The sequence below is a fragment of the Sander vitreus genome, chromosome 12 (assembly GCF_031162955.1).
Source record: "Sander vitreus isolate 19-12246 chromosome 12, sanVit1, whole genome shotgun sequence".
In the NCBI taxonomy this organism is placed as follows: domain Eukaryota; kingdom Metazoa; phylum Chordata; class Actinopteri; order Perciformes; family Percidae; genus Sander; species Sander vitreus.
Window position 1 is genome coordinate 11,259,516 of NC_135866.1, and position 22,353 is coordinate 11,281,868.

Below are 22,353 nucleotides of genomic sequence, written 5' to 3' on the forward strand. Positions count from 1 at the left end.
TAATTTCTAAATATCTGTCCAAACTTGGCCCAACGCCGAGGCTCGGTTCGGGTATCCATCCTCTAGTGTGTGGAACTCAATAGGAGAAATTAACGTAGTTTTTCCCAACGACATTCCCTTATTTTGTGTTTTTGATGATGGTATAGAGCATTGTCTAAAGTGTTGGTCAAAATCTCTTAGGTCTTTAACTGGGTATATATCTGGTGACTGATTGGTTCCTCTAATATTCCTCTTGTTGTTGGTGTTTCTTTCTTTTGCTTTTAGCCAGAGCCACCAGCGTTGGTTTCCCTAAGAAGCTAGTCATCAATACAGTAGCTGTCGTGCCAAAAGCATATAGAAAATGCTTACATAAACAGGATTAAGTGACAACATTTGGTATATTTAAATGATATTCGGCTTCTGTACAAACGATTTTTAAAACGATTTAAAAAATCCACCATAAAAGTAGTGGAACATTTCTTAAAACACAAAAAGATTGATTTTACACAATTAAGGCTTAAAATTCCTCTTTAGTCTTTAACATGTACATAGAAATTCGTAATAATAAATAAATGTCAAATAAAATATCTTCAATGATACAGGATAGGATATGGCTGAAAAGAGAATTATGGCTAGGGTTGGGCATCGTTTAGATTTTAACAATTCTGATACCAATTCCGATTCTTCCTTTCGATTCCGGTTCTCGATTCCGATTCTTTGAGGGGTGGAGATGAAACGGGTCACATGCCTATTTTCACAAATAAGAGGAAAGTTTTATTTTGAGTAGAGATGCACTGATAGACCGGCCGGTGACCAGAATTGGCCGGTTTTCACGTGCTCGGCCATGACCGGCGACCGGCAGGTCAGTCTGACATATGCCGATTTTATGCCGGTCGACGCTACAATTAACTGACAACATAAGTTATATAAGTTACAGTTCTCAAGGACGCACGCACACAAGGACGCGACAGAACAGTCTCTTTTTCCTTTCTCTCAACTTTTCCTCCGTGTGTCGTGCGTACCCACTCGCGGTGTGAAGCGCGTGTCCGCGCTATTCTCGCACATGTAGGGAACCTCGTGAATTAACCTGCAACATGTCAGCTGTTTGGAAATTCTTCAGCGTGTGTGCAGAAGATAACGAGTTTGCAATATGCAACACCTGCAAGGAAAAAGTAGGGCGTGGAGGGACGACACCAAAAACCAAAATCACATTTTTTTAGTTGGATATTGGATGTGAAAAGAAGGAAATGGTTCTAACATTGCACTTTAGATGTGTGTGAATTTCCCACACCAGGAGTACGTTATACAGTTCTATTTTATAGTGATCCATTATCTGTTCAAAAAATGTTCTGTGTTCTGTGCAAAATGTTCTATTAAAGAAAAGATAGAAAATAAATATTTGTGTGTGCTGTAAAGAGGTTAGAAAAAATGAAATCGGAATCGGCTAAAATCGGTATTGGCTGGCCTAACTCAAAGAAAATCTGAATCGGCCTAGAAAATTGTAATCGGTGCATCTCTAATTTTGAGTCAATGGTGGTTTCCAGTTTTACAGCTTTTTCAACGTAAAATAAAGCCACACTAGAGCGCTGCTTACTATGATCCATGGCTGCAACACAACAAGCGCCTGGCCGCTACGTAAACCAAAACTTACGCATGTTAAATTGGGAAGTGATGATCGGATTTGAAACCAAATCCTCTAAACGATTCCAATAAAGAAACGATTCCGATGGAATCGTAATTTTTGAAACGATTCCAAGTAGGAATCGGTTCTCGATGCCCAACCCTAATTATGGCACACCAACATTTCTCTTTCTCTACCTCTCCTCCGCTTGTTTCCTTCCCGTCTCTTTCATCAAAAACTCCTTGCTACAATTGTCCAGCTTTCTCAACTCTCTGTCCCGCTCTTCACCAGGCTTGTAATATAACTAGAGTGACTCAGGAGGATTGCTTGGTCACACATATTTTACAACCAGATGCTGAAAGCCATAAATTAAACTGTGTGTGTCCGTCTGCGTTAAGCCATTTTATTAAAAAGCATAAAAACACATGTGCATGCACACACAGACACGCTCTGTGGGTGTTTGTCAAATGTATTTATTCATACATTTTCCAGGTGTGTGCCTGTGTCTGTGTATTGTGGGCTTAAAATGGAATTTATGGGAACACCCAGCATGTGACATCACGGTTTGCCACCTGCGGGTGGGCAGGAGAGAGTGCAGGGGGGGGGGAGAGAGAGAGCGAGAGAGAGAGCAAAAGTAGGAACAGGTGCCCTTAAAAGTTTAGGGCAGCAGGGTGAAGAACAGGTATAACTGATGTGCAGGCTTTTTCTTTTATCACAAAAACACATTTCACAGCAGAGCGGGTCTCGCAATCAAGTTCTGCCCACTGGAGCCCGTCTGACGACAGCCATTGATTGTATTAATCCAGCCATTGTATTAATTAATTTTGATGTCAGCAGAAGTACACTTTATTTCATGCGAGAAAGTTTTTTTTTTTTTTAGACAGAAAACAAAATCCAAACCAATAGTAAAAATTTGATCTGACACTATGCCACAGGCTGTTTTTATGATGTCAAAGGACTCCATTATAGCAGAGTGAAAATTGCTGGGTCACATGCATGGGGACAATGAGGGAGTCTCAAAGTATAGGTGCTGCACCCTACGTAGGAAATGGTTTGGGTAAAGTGGAAGGCACCTTAGAGGGTGTCAGTAAAATTACTCATTCAATAGTTAAATATAACAGATGTGCCTAAAAAAGCCAATTTTTTTAATCAAAATACTATGAACTCCACATCGAAACACACAATTCAAGGTCAGGAAAACGCCAACACTGGCCTTACTTGCACAAGTCCTAAAAAAAACACACAAAATTTGAGCATTAAAGGTTAATTTAATCTAATCTTTAGTTAATCTATGACCTTTTATTTCACTGAAATATCATATTAGCACATACGTCTTCATAAGTGAAATCAGAAAAAAACAGCACACAAATCTGAATTGTTGTATTAGGCTAAAACATTAGAAATGGAACACAACCTAAAATGCAGAGTCACTTTTTCTAAAATCTTTGTATTTATTGATATTAACATATTAGGGATGTAACGATTACCGGTGTAACGGTAAACCACGATAAAAATGTTGATAACAATTACCGTTTTCATTTAAAATATCATTATTACCACGGTGGATTACCACAGTGTAGAAACCGTGTGTTTAATCCTTCCAGCTTCATCCAAGTCTCCTGAAGTTGCCACGCAGGCGCACTGCTTAGCCTACGTGTGTTTCTTGAAGTTGGAATCATGGCGGAAGGAGGAGATGACAGCGCTCAGGACATTTGATGTTAAAAGTTACGTTTTTGCCTATATTCTTGTAATATAATAAACGCTGTTACACTATTTGAAACTATTTCAGCTTGTGTAGGCCTATCAGTGCTTTCTGAACATATTGAAGACACTTTTTAAAATACCGCGATAATACCGAAAACCGTGATAATTTTGGTCACTATAACCGCAAGGTTACATTTTCTTACCGTTACATCCCTATAAGATATTGATTGTCTTTAAACCACCAAAATCCAGACCCTTCTCATCTTCAATCTAAACTAAATTGTCTGTACCTAATGACCCCTATAACATAATGATGTATACCTAAAATATCTGTGTAAGTAGTAAAACAATACAAACCCCCAAAAAATGCTTTTTAAGTTTAGAAACATTTTTAGTCCCCCCTCCCTTGCCTCACAGTGGTTTGGTCCACTGCCTGCTTTTTGACAAACAACAAGTCCGGCGGACCACGGGAGAGAATGAGAGAACATACTGGTAGTAACGTTAGTTGTGGAATGTAGTAAGTAGGCAGTTCAAGGCTATTTTATTCACATTAACATCAGATGAAGTTGTTCTTTTCTCAAATAGAAATGATGCTGAGTAATTAATAAATTAGTCATGACAAAAAAGTTTGCTATGTTTGTGTAATATAATGTAACGTTACCTAGCTTGTTTAATAACTTGTTGGATAGAAATGCACCCACTACAACTAACGTTAACACAGCGATAAGCCTAACGTTATGTGTGAACTCACATTAGGGTTAATATTGAAGATCTACAGTTGTGTTTTGCTCAATATGATGTTAAGTGGCAGATCAGTAGGTTTGTTGCAGTTAAATATATCCTCTGTCCCAGACGAAACCTAATATTTATGTGGAGGATGCAAGATCATTTTATAATTATAATATGACCGCGTGGTGAACCTATGAACCTAACTCATAGACATCTGACGTTAAAGATTTGTGTTGTTGTTGCCCAGAGAAAATGACAGAGAAAAGAAAAAAGACATAAGATCCTTTTTCAGTACACCAAAATGCCAAGTAAGTACAATAAGTCCTCATAGCAAGACAATTTGGTAACATTTTTATAAGAATGGGTGCCTGGAAATACTAATGCCACTATTTTACAGGCAAAGTAGACAGAAAGAACTGAGGAACAGGGAGACCAGGGACAGTCAGGTGGAGAGTCTCAGGTAAGTGTGTTGAGCTTAGTTCATATTTTTGGAGGTGTGTGGCTGTCAGAGTTAGCAGATGAGCTTTACCAGTGGCTCACTAATTTACATTATGATCAGCTAATTTAACAAGTGTACCAAAGCATTGTATTTCTTTTATATGGGGACACTTTTTAAAATAAGTCATTATGTTTTAAGGTATTTTTGTGGCTTGATGTAAACTTAAAAATAAATAAATGGTTTTACAGAAGAATATTTTGGTCAATTTAGTCATCTCTTTCATTGAATCAAGAGAAACACTGAAAAGAAGGATAATTGTACAGTCTCCATGCTACACTAATTATAGTATTAAGGCTTTCCTCTGTGTACACATATCCTCTACAAGTATAATTGTGTATTATTTGTATCCCCTTCAAATCTTGCATCTTATTTTTCCAGCAGCATCATGTGATTTCTGGTTGCTGCGAGTGCTGTAGAGCTCAATGTCTAGAGGAGCAGGAATTTAGTGCCTCTGTAGGCAAGGATGACTCAACCCTTGGATTAATCATGGACTACTAAAGGACCACTAAAGTCCTCAGTGGGAGAGAGGAGTCACATATCTCACACTCTCAAACACACACAGCATAATGTCTTATTTAGTTACAACTAAAACCCCACAGCGGACGATGACTCAAACACAGCAGAATGACTGTTAATACCCTCATTAGTCAGGTTTCCAGTACAGAGCCAACAGAGCTGAAGGGCTTACGACATATTCAGGGCATGCAACTGTTGCTTCCAAAATAAAATGTATATGATTTACTTAATACAATGCTAGTCTAATAGACACTTCCTTAATTGAGCTGACTCACATATCTGAACCTGTGTTATAAGCCTAAACTGTGAGATCATAGACACATCTTATTTAGTCTATAAAATGTCAGAAAATATTTTTTCAGAGCACAAGGTCAGGTCTTAAAATTGCATTTTGGTCGAACAAACAATCAGAAGCACAAAGATATTCAATTTAATATAATATAAAACAGAGAAAAGTAGCAAATCCTCACATTTTAGAAGCAGTAACACGCATATGTTTGCCATTTTTGTTTGATAAATGACAATTAATCAATCATCAAAATGGTTTCATTTATTTTCTGCCAACTGACTAATTGTGTAATCGTTTCGGGCATTAGGGTAATGTTTTGAAATATCAAAAATGTTGAAGACAAGCTAAAGAAAGAAGAAAATTAAAACCAGAGTGACATATATTGCCAGCACTTTTTTTTTTTTTTTTGATTTTAGCTTTTAAGCCTGTCAAATGATTCAGAGGTTCTGACATTTTCCAAAATACTATAACGAGCCAGCAAGTAAACAAATATCCATAAAACAAATAAAAGAGATGCACAAAATAACTCATATATGAGTGTATAAATAAAAAATAATAATAATAATAATAATAATACTATCCCTTTATGGTTTCCAGTCTATATAGACATTAGTAGCATATTGATGGTCCTTGTTACATTTAGTACTGCACAATCATAGTTCTTAAATGTGTAATTGAATTAATGTAATCCTGCTCTTTTGTTGAACTGCAATGGAAGTTATTTATTTTTTGGAAGGTACAGCATGTGGTATTTGTGTTGATTGGGTGGGTTTTAGCCCCTCTGTCTTGTGCCATCATTGCTAACAGATGCAAACAAACTGGTCCAATAGCTTAAAAGGTCAGTGCAATTAAGATATGCCTTTCAAACATGTGATGCAACCTTTTTTAGCTTGCCTGCTTGGTTGTTTTTATAATAATTTGAACGTCAAAACAAACAAAAAAATCACGAGCAACTACGCTACCATGTTAGTTTGTTACTGGTGGGGTCGTAAGATTAATAAAGCTGTGTCATCTGCATTAAAAGAGATGCCAACCCATTGTTAAGATGCTCAATTAAAACTGAATGACCTAAAGTATCAAAGGCAGCAGTGAGACCTAAAAGGATTAAAATAGATGAGTGGCCAGAGTTATCTGCTAAAGGAAGATCATTGAGTACTTTGAGGAGTGCAGTCTGTGCTATGGCCCCACCCTTAACCCTGACTGAAATTTTTCAAAGATACCATTTCCGGTCATGAACAAAATGACCTGTTCTGCGACTATTTATTTTTAGAACCTTGGTCAGGAATGGACATTTGGAGATGTGAATAAAGCTGTTCAGGATAGTGGGGTCTAGTGAGGATTTTTGAGAAGCAGTTGGACTATTGATATATTGCAGACTAAAAATGATCAGGGGACAGTAGGGCTGCACGATATGAGTAAAATATGCGATATACAATAATGTGGTTGAATATCGCAATAACGATATAACTTGCGATAAATAAACAGATATTAAAGGGTACTCTGCTACTTTCAGTATTCTGCTAAAATACAACAAATTGTTGAATTTAAAAAAATTAAGAAAAAAAAATTCCATAATTTTATTGAACACTGAATTGAACATAAAAAGGCACCATTAAAAAAATTACATCATAAAGTGCAGTTTTCTACTGATATCTTCTTTCAACTAACAGTGTCTTTGGCGATATGTCACAGTTTTTCGTGATGTGTTTATTGTGCAAGTTGATATTGCAATAACGATTAAAAAAATGATATATTGTGCAGCCAAAGGGGACAGTGCCAGATATGAGAGAGGAATTGATTATGATTAAAATACAAGGACAAATTAGCTGCAGGACTTCTTTAAGGAAGCAGGTGGGAAAGATCTCAAGAGAACAGGATGCAGGCTTACTGTAATATTGGTAATGGTCTTGGCTAAATGATCAATTGACACGCAGTCAACCATTCCTCCAGGCCTGCGTCCAAGAGACCCTGACAGGTGGAGCAGTAATGTACGAGGGGAAGCTCTGCTGGATTCCTTTCACACCATTTAAGTGATGGCCAGGTCAAACATTCTCAAAACATGTGCAGAATGTTTTGAGCTAACACACTTCAACCATGTGGAAACCGTAGAGATATAGAGGTTGAACAAGGATGAAAGAATGAATGAATGGACGTATGGTATTGAAGGTATGCACAGAATAAGGGAGAGATTGCTGAAAAAATTAAGAGGAAAAATGACAAAGATTTACAACTGAGACAAAATACAAAGATACACTATTTCTACATTTTAACTAGCGCTGTCAAAATAACGCGTTAATTTCGATGAATTAATCTGAGAAAAAAATAACGTGTAAGAAAAAAATAACGCAGATTAATCCATTCCATATTGAACTTTGACCCGGAGCCGTTCTAGCCACCATTCGACTGTAAAATGAAGGAGGGAGACAAGAAAGCACTGCCTGGATCATTAATTGGAACATTTACTTATAAAAAATCTTCTTCCTTAATAGGGTTGGGTACCGAAATCCAGTGCTAATACGGCACCGGTGCCTTAACGACCAGTATCTACCGGACCGAATAGCAACGCAAATTTCGGCTCCTCATTTCGGCGCCACTGATATGTCTGCGCTGCTCTCTGATGGTCTGAAAACAGACATTACACACAACAGAAACATCGCTGCACGTGACGCTAGTTAACACTATACTTGACAGCAGCTCCTCTCCATCATAACAGTCAAAGTTTGCAACAGAAGTTACTACTGTGGGTCAAAATAATGTGCTGTGACCCCGAGGTAACTTTGATTAGTCTCCGTTGAGTGCAGCGGTGCTGAATCGCTTCCCAAACTACGAAGTGGCACAAGGCCCAAATCACAGACCGCGTGTGCGTTAATCACTTGTCAAGAAATTAGTGGCATTAAAAGGAATTTGTGTTAACTCGTTATTACCGCGTACATTTTGACATCCCTATATTATTTCTAATTAAATATGTATACTATTTATCCAGAATATAACACAATGTTGCACTAGAGGTTATTGTTATGCGGTTTTTACTTGTACCACTTTCTACTAAAGAGAAAATTCCCTATAAAAACTGTAATATACATACATTCATATATTTATATGAATATATATATATATATAAAAAACTCAGCAAAAAAAGAAAAACCCCTTTTTCAGGACACTGTATTTTAAGATACTTTTGTAAAAATCTAAATAACTTTAGAGATCTTCATTGTAAAGGATTTAAACAATGTTTTCCACGTTTGTTCAATGAACCATAAACAATGAATGAACATGCACTGGTTGAACGGTCGAAAAGACAATAACAGCTTGCAGGCGGTAGGCAATTAAGGTCACACTTAAAAGAAAATCAGGAAGTAAAGAGACACTTCTACTGACTCTGAAAAACACCAAAAGAAAGACGCCCAGGGTCTAGGGCTGAACGATTAATTGCATTTGCAATTATATCGCGATATGTTAAAATACGATTTCCTAATCGCAAAGGATTTGGTCACGTGACTCGCGAGAGCAAATCAGTCTGAATCTGCACTCCGCAAAGAAAGCATCAACTTAGCACGCTAACGCTACGCCGTACCTTGAGCAGATTTGTCATTCAAACAACTTTTAGTTGTAGTTTAAAACTTTTACAGCCATTTTAATAAAATTAAGGGTTTTATTCGGGCTCAAGTCTACTAACTTACGACTAACGTAACGATAGCCACTCTGAGCAAGTGCAACGTTGTGACGCTGTCATGCACACGGCACGCAACTTCATGAGGGGAGGAACGGGCTGGAGGCAGCTCCTCTGTGTGCGCTGTAAAAAAATACACTGTTTCATATATATTTTTTACTTATTTAACTGTCTAGTTCAAAGACAGTATTTAAAATGTGCAATCAACTAAATAATCTAAATACTACTAAGTGTGGTAAAGCCACATATTTGTTTTTATATTTCTGCAATCTGCACTTCAGTGTGATTTGTTTCTGACTTTCATATGAATGTTTACACCAGGTGGTCAGTGCTCAATATACTACTGTGACTGAAGTAGTTAAATAAAAGATGTCATTCATATAAATTCATGCATCACCTAATTTCATTATCACATACAGGCCTGGCCTCCAGGAAAGAACAGTTTGTTTAATCTAAATAATATTGTGTTGTTCATACTATACAATGATTTATTGCTTGTCTTTGTTGAATAATACAGAAGACAAAGAGCTTAAAAAACAATCACATATTGAATCGCAATCGCAATATTTTTGAAAAAAAATCGCAATTAGATTATTTTCAAAAATCGTTCAGCCCTACCAGGGTCAATGCTAATCTGCGTGAACGTGCCTTAGACATGGTGCAAGGAGGCATGAGGACAGCAGATGTGGCCAGGGCAATACATTGCAATGTCCCTACTGTGAGACGCCTAAGACAGCGCTACAGGGAGACAGGAAGCACAGCTGATCGTCCTCGCAGTGGCAGACCACGTGTAACAACACCTGCATAGGATCAGTACATCCGAATATGACACTATGTGTCAATAGACAGATACAGGATGGCAAAAACAACTGCAAGAACTGGCCAGTCTGGTGCAGTACATGAGGAGGAGATGCACTGCAGTACTTAATGCAGCTGGTGGCCACACCAGATACTGAGAGCTACTATTGATTTTGACCCCCCCCCCCCCTTTGTTCAGGGACACATTATTCCATTTGTGTTATCACATGTCTGTGAAAATTGTTCAGTTTATGTCTTAGTTGTTAAATATTTTAATGTTCATGCAAATATTTGCATATGTTAAGTTTGCTTAAAATATAAAAGCAGTTGAAAGTGAGGAGGACGTTTCTTTTTTTGCTGAATATATATATATATATATATATATATATATATATATATATATATATATATATATATATATATATATACGTATGTGTGTGTGTGTTTTTATAATTTGGGTGAACCCACTCTCCAGGTTTTTAAAATGACTTACTTCCTCATGATAGACTTCCTAATTGATAGCCCGTCTTCCAGATCTGCCTCATTGGCCATAAACAGCAGCCTCTTCCCTGATTGATCCACTCCAACAAAGTCTCTCTGTTCAGCTGGGGGAAAAAATAGACAATATTTAATATTAACACAAAACAATGAAGGGTAACAGTAAGTGACACATTTAGCAATTCCACAACACTTTTGCTTTGTTTAAATTTGCGAGGAAGCCCATTTCCTTTCTTTAATATTTAGGCAGTAAACATTGCATTACACAATAATACGCATTTAAAGCTTAAATGAAATTAATTCATTGAAAATGCATATATCTAGACCAATCATACATTGTATCAGAATCATGTCATACATGTAATGTCTCATTTCCTGTGATTAGTTTGTCCTGTTACCTGTCTTTTTCTTGCCCTTCTGGCCTGGGACTGTCTCTGTGAATTCATGGGCATTGCTCATTAGCATGGCCAGTGTTGCATTGTGGGCTCTGAAAAGGTCAACCACCTCGTGAAGCGCCACATCTGTTATCAGGTCACAGCTCACCACCAGGACGTCCGTCTGAAAATTACCATATATCGGATCATTCAGGCTTTCAAATAGAGGTTTCTATCTTGTTTTCCACCTGTTGTGATTTTAAAAACATTTCCTATGTCACCCCTGCGCACGCCCACGCACACAAAACCCCATAAAAACACAGAAATGTATGAAATATAGTTTGAAGGGCGAGTGATGTTTATAAAGGGAGGTTTTAAATAACTGTTTGGTCAAAAGTGAGCTCTTCCAAGTTTAGCATTGTTTGTATACAGGCAAACGCCACAAACACACGTGTAGGGCCTGAGCTAAAGTGACTTAAACTCTGAAGACAGTAAGTAATAAATCCTGCTTTGTTTCATGTTTAAGAATGTGTCCGTTTTCTCCTCAGCTGATCCAATTCTTTTGTGTGTTGCATTTTATGGCCAAAATGACACTTTCATACTCATATTCAAAACCTTTTATAATAGCCTAAATGTTAGACTATTATAAAAGGTTTGAATACATATATTAATATAATTAATATATTAAGTTCCCAACAACAGAAAAACGCCTTATAGGATACTATGAAGAACAAACACTAGCTAGCCTTTCTGCTGTTTGCTAAATGCATTTGAAATTTTGTACTAGTTGTATTTTTCCATTTTTTGTTTTAAGGACCGTTTAAGTGCTTGACAGATGACATATATGACGCGTTTACTTTTCAGCCTGTGTCAGCGCTCATATCTCTGGCAAAAATAAGTGGGTAAAATAAATCAAGGCCACCTCTAACTGAGCAAATATCAAAATATGTTTGTATCCAGGTCTGACTCATTTTTCTATCATTCTCCTGGCAGAGACTGACAAAATATTACATAAATAACTTCCTACCTCCCTCTTTCACCCAGTACAACTAACCAGGCTGGCTGGCTTTAAGCACCTTCCTATGAACTGATCCAAAAACAGCACTGCTCTATGACACAAAGGAAACAAGGATCTTGATTTCCAAAACTGAAATGACAAAATCATTTGAGTTTTGGAAACCCTCCATCATTGAAAGAGAAATAACATGTGTTTGACTCTCCAGAGATTAATTTTCCATCATAAACTCAAACTATTTTCAGCATTCCAGCTATGTAATAATATGTAAACCAATCTAGGTTTTAAAACTGTATATCAATACACAGCTTGTGAATTCCATAGACATATCACTTGCTCTACCACAAACAGTGAGCACAAAACAGACATCAACTGGCCTCCATGGACGCAACATGTCTGCATTTGTGTTTGCATGTGGGTGCAACCACATTTGTGTGTCTGTGTGCGGTATCCATCTGTCTGTCCAGTGATGAAGGCTGTCAGCATAAGAACTAATCCCACCATTAGCACCAGCCGCCTTAATGACAGAGACATCTTTACTCTGTCTGTGACGGAAAGAAGGACGAAAAGAAAGAGTGAGAGAGGAGGGGGGCAAAAACAACAACCACTCAACAAAGAAAGAAAAAGATAGGAACATTAGAAGTATACAACAACAAAATACTGGCAAAACGATATGTAGTGCATTCACTGAAACACATCAACATATAGGTGTAGTGCACTACACCTATATGTCGGCAGTCAAAACGAGTCGATATCCGAATGAACGGACTCCATATGTGGCTCCTTTTTCAACTACGAGGTCAATATTGTTTTCAATAACAACAAAACAAGAAATAATCTGTGCATTTATATGGAACTAAGCTTTAGGAGCTTTTCATCTTTACGCTCCTCCCTGTTATGTTGCATTCGGAAATCTACTGTTTTTGACCGACAAAATGGCTGCGGCCGGAAACAACAAGACCTACAGTGAGTTGTTCAAAACCTTTTTTAGTAAACTCTGGGTACACAAACAATGTTGTCAATGCTTTCGTTAAGATGTAGAGCCCCTGGTGATACTTCGAGCAAAGTTTCATGTTGTGTCGAGCCTTCTTAGTGTTTTAAAAATAGCTATTTTGAGGCTAGCATAAAAGTGCCCCTAGCACTCCCATTCAAAAGGCCATTTGACCAAAAAACGAAAATAGGGTAAATCTTAAAAGTGGCGATTCCGTCCTAAATATGCTTTTAAACGAAGGTTTGACTCGGGTACATTCACAAAAAGACCCTAGGTTGCATTTTGGCGAGAGTTACGCTTTAAGCGTTTAGCCTGATGAACAATAAATGAAAAAAAAACAAAGAAACTGCAGCAGTACACATCTTTTTCTGTCTTCTACATTCTTAATTGCTCACAATGAAAGTGGAGAGGAAGCAGAAGTTAACCTGTAGCACACTTCAACCTTTCACATTGCAATTGCCAGTTGATTTGAAACACTTGAAAATGAGGATTAAGGGTTGTGGAAACTAAAAAGGATTAAGAAATTCACTTGATTTTGTAAGTAATGAGCACTGAGGTTGAATGTTGACAAGCTGAGTAGAGTTCTGTGTGTGTGTGTGTGTGTGTGTGTGTGTGTGTGTGTGTGTGTGTGTGTGTGTGTGTGCGCGCCTGCCTGCCTGCGTGCGTGCCTGCGTGCGTGCCTGCGTGTGTGTGCGTCCGTGCGTGTAGAGGGCCAGTATCAGTGGGGTCACGGGTTGTGTAGTTGACCTAGAGGTAACTCCCAGCATAACCTGGTCTGGACCTGGCGACAGGAAGCTGCCACGGCAAAGCTGGAGGTGTCTGCATGAAATCTACTGACACTGAAACTCACAGACCTTTCAACGCTCTCCTCCCTCTAACACACACAGGCAAGCTAGCACACATGTTCAGAAACAGAGCACTAAAGTATGCACGCACAAAAACATGCGCCTGCAAAATCCCCACACACACACAGGCACACAGGCACACACGCACACACACACACACACACACACACACACACACACAGGCACACACACACAGGCACACACACACGCGACAGCAGAGTGGAGTCAGCTGGAGAGACAGAGACACTTTGGCCTTTCAACAGCCAGGATCACTGGACAGGTCAGGACCACACACACTGATGCACACAAACACATGGACACACACTTGTCCCAGTGGTCCAAAACTACTGGTTACACAATCTCGACCCACTTTATCAGTACTTGGAAACTTTGTATGTATGGTGATTGTGTCCTGTTGTTTTTGAGTTTGCATTAAGAAGACATCATCAAATAATGTCTACACGGTCACTCCTTTGTCACTAAAAGGTTTTGAAGTGTGGACAAAACAACTCTCAATTCTCTTTTTGTATTGAGAGTGAATGTGTCTTTCCAGGATGTACTCATGGATGTATCATGATAACTGAATACCGTGTTCCAAGACGGCACCCATACAATTTATACAATCTTCTCATATTTCTCTATTTTTCATGTCCGTAGCAAATACCAAACTAGTGCATTTCCAACACCATCTTTTAACATGAACTGTGCCCAAAACTTGGCTGAAAATAACGTTCTTTCGATTATTTGAACTATTGTGTGCTACAGGAAGTACGAAAAGGGTGTATAGGGTTAGAGGTGAAGAGCAAGGTGACCCGCTCAAATGAAAAGCCTCAGCTCCTTCTCTCTTCACCTTTTGTATTGAGCCTTACAAGCTGACTAACAGATGGAGACCAAAGGTGAAGCTTTGAATCAGCAACAGCAATGTATATATTGTTCTTTTAGCCTGCATACACGTATTCTGCTAGATGATTAAGCCTGAATGATAATACAAATGTCAAAGAGGCTTTAAGCATACAAAGCAAAAAGTGCCTGTAAATTACTCCTTTCACTAGTTTGGCTTATTGTGAAAGACCCAAGTAATAATCAGGAACATCCCTCCACTTTTGTGTAATTTCGCTGTTTGAAGAGTGAACAAAATAAAATATGCTGCTTTTAATCTCTCTTTTCAATAATCAAGAGGAATGACCTACTCTGCTCACCCACAGTGTACACTGATTCCTGTAAGTATTTTGTTTGATAGGTTACACAAAATCCCCTCATGGGAGGGTGTTTGTGTAAAGAGATGAGTGAGTGTGTGTCTATACTGTACTCATGCATCAGTTTGACAGTTTGAGTGATCTCTGTGCTAGGATTTGGCAGGCAATGGTTACAGTTCTTCACTCATCACCCTCCAGTGTGTGAGTGTGTGTAACTCAATGCCTCTAATCTAGCTGGCTGCTCAAAGGATTAGGGACTCGACTATTCTCAATGGGAGCATGCTGGAGCTAGTCCTGTGTGGGGTGTGTGTGTGTGTGTGTGTGTGTGTGTGTGTGTGTGTGTGTGTGTGTGTGCGTGCGTGTGCGTGTGTGCGTGCGTGTGTGTACTATACATCTATCAAAAAACTCTTGAGCAAAGACAAAAATAAGAATCTGTACAGTACAGACTTATTCAAATGCCAAAGGAAAAACATTAAACCCACTTGTCACAACAAATTCAGCAATTTAAGTCGCTGATAAATCCGTTCTCAAAAGCAAAGCCGACTGATTTTGCTGTGAAGAATGTAATGAGCTGCTGTGGCAGGACACTTGTGTCTTCAAATGTATGTTTGATGTGGTACGCTTTAAATAGAAAAAGGTATCCAGAAGCACATTTCAGCTTTTTTCAACTAAGACTGTTGGGAGTGGGAATTCTTGGGATTGTTATGAATCATTTATTTTTTTATTTTTGGGATCACAATAATATTCATAATCAATCTTTAAGCCAAAATTCTAAATGTTTTTTGGTAATGTTACTAGAGAGAACTGCCAGTAAAATGGCAAATGCCTGCAGTTACCTTAACTTAATTAAAAAATTGACAAGAAAGCAGAGAATAGCATGTGGTGAAATGTGGTGTTTACATTTCACCGCATGCTATTCTCTGCTTTATTTTCAATGTTTCAGACATTGATCAACATTATTTAGCTTATGTCTTATGCCTACTATTTTAGTGCACATTGCACTGCACTAAGTAAGAAAATATCCCTAAAAGCTTGCATATTGAATGAGTCATGTCAAGCTCATTCCCCCCTCATTTTTTAAACATCCAAAAGCTTGACTTCATTAAAGATTGGACAGGTTGAATAATAATAATCTCCATAGCATCACTAGTACACATTGTGCGTTATGTAATATGGCATTTTTAACGTACACTATTGTTTGGGGGTATTAGAGATAGAGGATAATAACTATGATCCTTAGGTAAATCAATATCCCCCCCCCCAACCCTGGATAGTGTAGAGAAACCAAACAGGAAGCAGTACTTATACTATAAAGTACAGATGTCTATAAACTCAACATTACTAAGCCATGTTGCCTAACCCTAAGCGAAGTGATGGTCAAACAATAAACAAGAGCAACTGCTTTTGAAATACATCAACATTTTTAAACTACACAAAACCTCATACAAACATGTCTGCATGGTCTCAGGAGGTCAGTCAGAACCATGGCATATACTGAAGGATATATAGCCAAACATACCCAAACACAAATGTTGCACAGATGTGCATGACTACAGGATGAAAATAAATGGTGCACTGGGTAAACTGGCAGCACAGGGAGTTTGAGTCTTAACCATGACCTCATCTGTTTAGAGAGAATCGGATGGAGGGATCATCAGGCAGCATACAGAGGGGTGTCTGGAAATTGGGGTTGGGGGTCATGGATGCCATGTCGGCATGTGTAAATGCGCGTGCCTGTGCATGTTTGTGTGTTTTTTTAAAAAAAAGGTGAAATGAGGCACTTCAGCAGCCTTGACCATTTGGGGGAGGGAAAGGCACGGATCAGTGGTCACCCAGCAGTACACACAACGCCCACCTAAACCTCCCCCTCAGTCTTTGTCATTTTGCTTCTCTACCTCTGACCTCTCTCTCAATTTTTCTAAGGGTTCACATTACACAAGAAAAAATCTCTTTCATTACAAAACACTGGCTCACAGAACATTTGGTATTGGCGAGTGTATAATGATTGTTGGACTCTCCCCTTCCACCACATAATATAACATGTTCAGTTTTTGTTCATTATAAACAACCTAACCAAGTTATCTTGCTCAAACTAAGGCTGTAATGAGTCAACAATAATCAATTAACAACACTGGAACACTTCAACCTTTTGAGGAACTGGCCTTCTTTTCATTAACTCATAACAGATCGTTTTCTGTTCACTGTAGTATATCCCTGTCCAATTTAGTTCATCAAATAATACAGATTGATAAAACATTACTCTATTTATAGTGAAGCAATAAGGAGAGAAAGAATATCTTGTGTATCAGTGGGCCAATGAGAAATTGAACTCATTTTTGAATGCTGCTTTTTGCCATTTAAAGTGAAAACAACATACCATAGTTTGCATAACTTAGCTTTTGTAATTTGCTCAAATTATTGCTAACTGTAGATGTAATAAGTAAAATGTAATATTCAAAATGTACACTGCAAATCTGGACACACACACCTTGATCTTCTGCTGGATGTGTCTGAGAGCGTCTGCAGTGCCCATGTCTCCGTCTTCCTGGATGCAAACCACATCCAGTTTCATCTTCACATCTATCTTCATTTTAGGGTCTGTTACCATCATCTTCTGGACCTCTTTGGTGGTGATCACTATCACCTCTGGAAAGACAGTTCACAGCAAATAAGTGCCAGGCATCATATGCAGCAGACCGCTGCAAAATGTCAGGATAACTCATAGCTGCAGTGCTCCATGTGTTTCTTTTAAGTTAAGTGTTCCTTTCTTGCCAATAAGCTATGCATCATTTCTTCTAAAATCATAATTTTTTCAATGAAATACATACAAAATGTCTACATCTTCAGAAAGCAATAAAACACATCAGGTAGCTCACGAAAGCCTTATGTAAACTACATTTAGCTCCTAAAACAAAGACCTCCTAAAACTTTTTATGATGGTATGACATTTCTTAAAAACCTCCCTAGACCTGCATTTTCACAGGAAAAAAAGAATTGTAAAAGTAAAGGTTTTCTTTCTCTCTGATCCTTGACTGAATTACGTTTACCTAAATGTGAAATATTGCTCACATAGCGCTAAGAACAATACCTTGATCATTACCAAGATGACCAGGAAAACCACATAAGATGTCTATTTGACTATGATACATCTTGAACTTTAAATCAGACTAGGATCACTGCTCCCCTTTTTTTTTTTTAGAAAGTTGGTAATAACATTAACAGACCACTTTATGAATCTAGTGCAGTGCAGAGTCTGTGTGACTTAATTAGCCTTGTCTGCATAAAATGTTTTCTACCGGGCATTTGTTCTATGTCAGCCTAGTAAAACCAAATTATAGGGCTTTGGCTAGCTGGCTGCACACAGTAAACCATTGGCCACACAGGATGATTATGTATAGAAAGCTAGTTTTATTTAGGCTAGTGAGGACCCACAGGCTTTTATAAAAAATGGCCCTGTTTACTGGCAAGAACAGCATACTGCAACAAAACCCTTTATAAGTCCATAGTTTCTGGACCTAATGCATGCTGCAGCACAAGAGGCAAAAACCTGGACTGTAAATCTAGACAGGAAATGCACACCTGACCTGATAATGGCTGATAATGTGATGACAAGCTGGTGAAAGTATGACTAGAAAAAGCAGCACAGTTGTAAACTTGTTTTAGGTGAAAGGAGCAACGTTGCTGGGGGCAATGTGAAAAAGTAACCAAACAGCATAGCTACCACTGACCAGGAATGGAATAAAGAATTACAATTTGGTCTTGTTATTAAAAATGTAACAGCTTCAAAGAAGGTGTACCACATTTTTAAAGTAACTGTTTCTTTTTCTATTTCAGTACATTTCAACTACCAGTGATAAACTTAACTCATTTTAATTCCCAACTATTAGAGTCAATATTTTGTTTCTCTCTCAGCTGACATACAACTGCTTGTGTTTTAAACTTGCACAGGCAAATAGAGGAGATGTTATCTACCTGCAACATTGAATTTTGCAATTTAACCATCTAACCATCACAATAGATTAGATAATGTAGAACTACAGTTTGTAGTTCCTCGATTACTCTCTGACTTTAGCCACAATAAATGTCAACTGCGATTTATATTTATTTTTCAATCACAGTTGATTTGAATTTCTTGGTAATTATGATAAAAACACAACAGTTTGTATGATCTTGTCTGTCAACTTGCTCGTGTTATCGCATAGGGAAATGATAAAGTACAACAATATCCGTTTTAAGTATCTCAGTAACATTTGCTCTCTAAAAAAACGTAAATAAATAAAGAAAGATCAATTTTTACTTGGCTTTTAAAAACCAGTATTTGTACCTATAGAATACAATGTTTGAAAAGAAAGACAGTTATACTCGTTGGGCCTTCCCCAATTCCCAGTCTTAGTCCCGCCCACAGGAGATTCAAACCGAGGAGTCGCGGAAGAGACACGAGGAGAAAGGAGTCGAGGCAATAGGCATAGCCTTTATAGGCTATTTTAGTGTAAAAGAACTAAACAAATATATAGAGTATATCATAATCACACTATTAGTGATGCATGGATCAGCTGTTCCTCCAAATCCGTGTGTAGTCTTAAAATCATCCACGCTCCACCCACCTGAATGAATTATTTTATCCAATTTAGAGACCCGCGAGTGGACCCGAGTGAACGCTTTACTACCTCTCTATCTCTGTAGGCTCAGTTGCTTTCTAAATTATTTATTGTATTAATGTATGAGTTTTTGTTTTAACCATTTACTTTAATGATTAGAGAGGCTGCTTTGTAAATGTTTCCATACATGCAGTAATGTCATTGCAGCTAATATCGTGGGATATTTAAGCAGCTAAACTAAACACTGTAGTTATAAACTTGACAGAGGAAACAGAACTCACCTTTAGCTTCTGAACTAATAATAACGATGAAGTTAAGCGGCTGTTTCTCGAGCGTCTCTCTGGACGCACTTACAAATGAAGCTGTCTGTCTGACAGCAGCTGTGCTATGTTCACATCTTAGAGAACGTTAATGTTTTTAAAAGGAGAGTGAGGGGGGTGTCAATCAAGCATAGACTCTACACGCCCACACAGTCCTGAGAAGAGGACTAATTAGGCAGCAGAATTTCTGAAGTAGCACTTTTTGCCTAGTGACATTTTTAAGACTGCGTCCTTAGATATGCTGAAAACATGAATAATAATAGTATTCAGTAGTAGTGGTAGCAGTAATTGATGCAGGTGTAGCAGTAATATGGGTTTTAGATGTAGGCCTAGTTGTTGTTGTAGTAGTAGTAGTAGTAGTAGTAGTAGTGAGAAGTACTTTGAGCTCTCACCTTCAAAGCCCACCCTCTCCAGCAAGTTAAGCGGGTACCACATGAGGGGCTTGTTGCCGACAGGCAGCATTGGTTTGGGGGTGTTGTATGTCAGATCAGTCATACGAGAACCCCCACCAGCCGCCATCAACACCGCCTGGAGCTCCATGATGTCTGCTGGGGATGGCTAAGAGGGAGGGACAAACATAGATTAACAGATTCATATAAACTAAAAATTTACCACAACACAGATTCAAATCTTTTTTTTATGTGTATGTAGACGCTTCTATGTGGACAGGTGTTGTATAGAAACATAAGGTTGCATAATTTGTGTATAGTTTGTGAATGTGTGTATACTTAGGTTAACGTCTATCTTACCAAAGGTAGAAACACTTGATACACCTGTTGGTAATGAATTGAATAACTCATTTGTGGTGACTCAACACTAAAGCTAAATGACTATTGCACACTCAAGAAGGTGACATGTTTTCTTTCTTCTCTACCACATGGAGGATCCAAATACTAACAAGATACACTCTGTTTGTTTGTTTGTTTGTGTGTGTGTGTGTGTGTGTGTGTGTGTGTGTGTGTGTAGTGAAACAAGCACGTGTCAGTTTTAAACACAGCATGTGGTCATTACACCACACTGTAACACAGTACTGCACTAACAAAGTGACACCAAATGTAATGTGTGCAGGCATAGTCATTTTTGCATAATATGGCACACAAATCACGAGGCAACCAGCATTTCTTTCTACATTATGTCCAAATTAGACAGGTTAGCAACACAGCACTGAGCAACCAGGGATGACACTTATCTGATACAACTAGCTAGCTAGCTAGCCAACGTAAGCAGTGCACTGCCAATGGAATCTACAACATGGCATTAACAAGGAGGTGAAATTGTCATGCTGACTCGCTCAATGTTTGAAAAATTAGTCTAAATGTACCTGTCAGTGATCCCTGTTGATCCGCTGCCACTTGAAATGACAGCAACGGTAGACACATGCAAAGTTAGTTGCTGTCACTGTTGTTAGCACTTAGCTAGCTAACGATAAGCACAGAGCAACAAACGACACCGCTGCTTCAAAGACAGCTCACGAGCAGCTGGGCACGTTTTTTGAAAAACAAACACCCACTCGGATAAGTGTCTGTGGAAAAAAAATAATTACTCGTTTAATATTTTGACAAAAGGTTACGTTTTAGAAGCTAACGGCTAGCATAGTATGATGACACCTGGGTGCTTTCAGTGAAATGCGTCCGTGTAGGAAACTACTCCGTAAAGTGGTTCCTACGGAGAGGAGACGAGCGAAGGGTGGAGTGTAGGACACGCTTGACTTTACAGATTATGTTTACAATACAATAGGCTACAACTTTATTGATTGAACATGTGTCTTTTACCCAGTAGTGGAAGACGTTTTCAAATCATGTAGGCTATTTAACTAAAAGTAGCAATACCACACTTTTAAAATCCATTACAAGTAAAATTCCTGCATTCAACATTTTACCTAAGTAAAAGTAGTTGCAACACAATGTAAAGTAACAAAAGTAAAAGTACTCATTAGGCAGAATAGCCTCGGTCAGTGTTATATTATTGGATCATTATTAATCATGTGTAAATAAGCACTACTTCAATTTTGTAGTTGGTCGAGATGGAGCGTATTCTTAGTTTAATCCAATGTATCATATTTTATAAACTGGTAGGCTACAACAAGTCAATGTACGTTTTGTAGGTAAAAGCTTAATCTGAAACTATAACTATAACTGTTAAATACATGTAGTAGAGTAAAAAGAGCAATATTTGCCCCTGAAATGTAGTGGAGTAGAAGTATAAAACACCCTAAAAGAAATACTCAGTATGCCTACCTCAAAATTGTAAAAGTAAATGTGCATAGTCACTTTCCACTATTGCCTACAATGCAGCTATAACACAGAAACAGTGCAACAAGTGTTATTTGTAGATCATGGAGTGTTCTCTAATATCTGTTTATTCTATCAGAGCAAAAATAAATGAATAGTAAAAATTGTTTCTTGCCATAACACCTCAGAGTTTTAATAATCACTGACATGAGGTTATAGGTTACCATATATATATATATATATATATATATAAGCCAGAAAAATGCTGATGAAATAGTGTTAATATTTGTCTTATATTGACTCAAGAATCACTAACACGTTAAAGGAATCTCATAAATGTAACGCTAATGACCAAGAAGATTTTGGGGATGATGGTTATTATTATCATTAGTTGATGTTTCAAACAGCAGACATGAACAAAGGACACAAAATCATAATAAAGATACAAAACTGTTTCTTGATGCTAGAAATGCTAAAAAC

At 38.0% G+C, this 22,353-nt stretch overlaps 1 protein-coding gene across 2 annotated transcripts in view; it reads right to left on the minus strand.

Annotated features, from left to right (window-relative positions):
* eif2b3 (eukaryotic translation initiation factor 2B, subunit 3 gamma) overlaps window positions 1–21,278 on the minus strand; it is a 34,443-nt gene extending 13,165 nt beyond the window's left edge. The window contains exons 1-5 of one of the 2 annotated variants that reach the window (XM_078264245.1): window positions 20,964–21,278; window positions 20,035–20,200; window positions 17,213–17,370; window positions 10,702–10,861; window positions 10,299–10,410 (exon numbers count right to left, since the gene is read on the minus strand). In XM_078264245.1, coding sequence (XP_078120371.1) covers window positions 10,299–10,410; window positions 10,702–10,861; window positions 17,213–17,370; window positions 20,035–20,182 — 578 coding nt within the window. In that variant the 5' untranslated portion in view covers window positions 20,183–20,200; window positions 20,964–21,278. The remainder of the gene's footprint in view (window positions 1–10,298; window positions 10,411–10,701; window positions 10,862–17,212; window positions 17,371–20,034; window positions 20,201–20,963) is intronic. The other variant, XM_078264244.1, reaches the window with a different exon arrangement.
* Window positions 21,279–22,353: the final 1,075 nt, after the last annotated feature.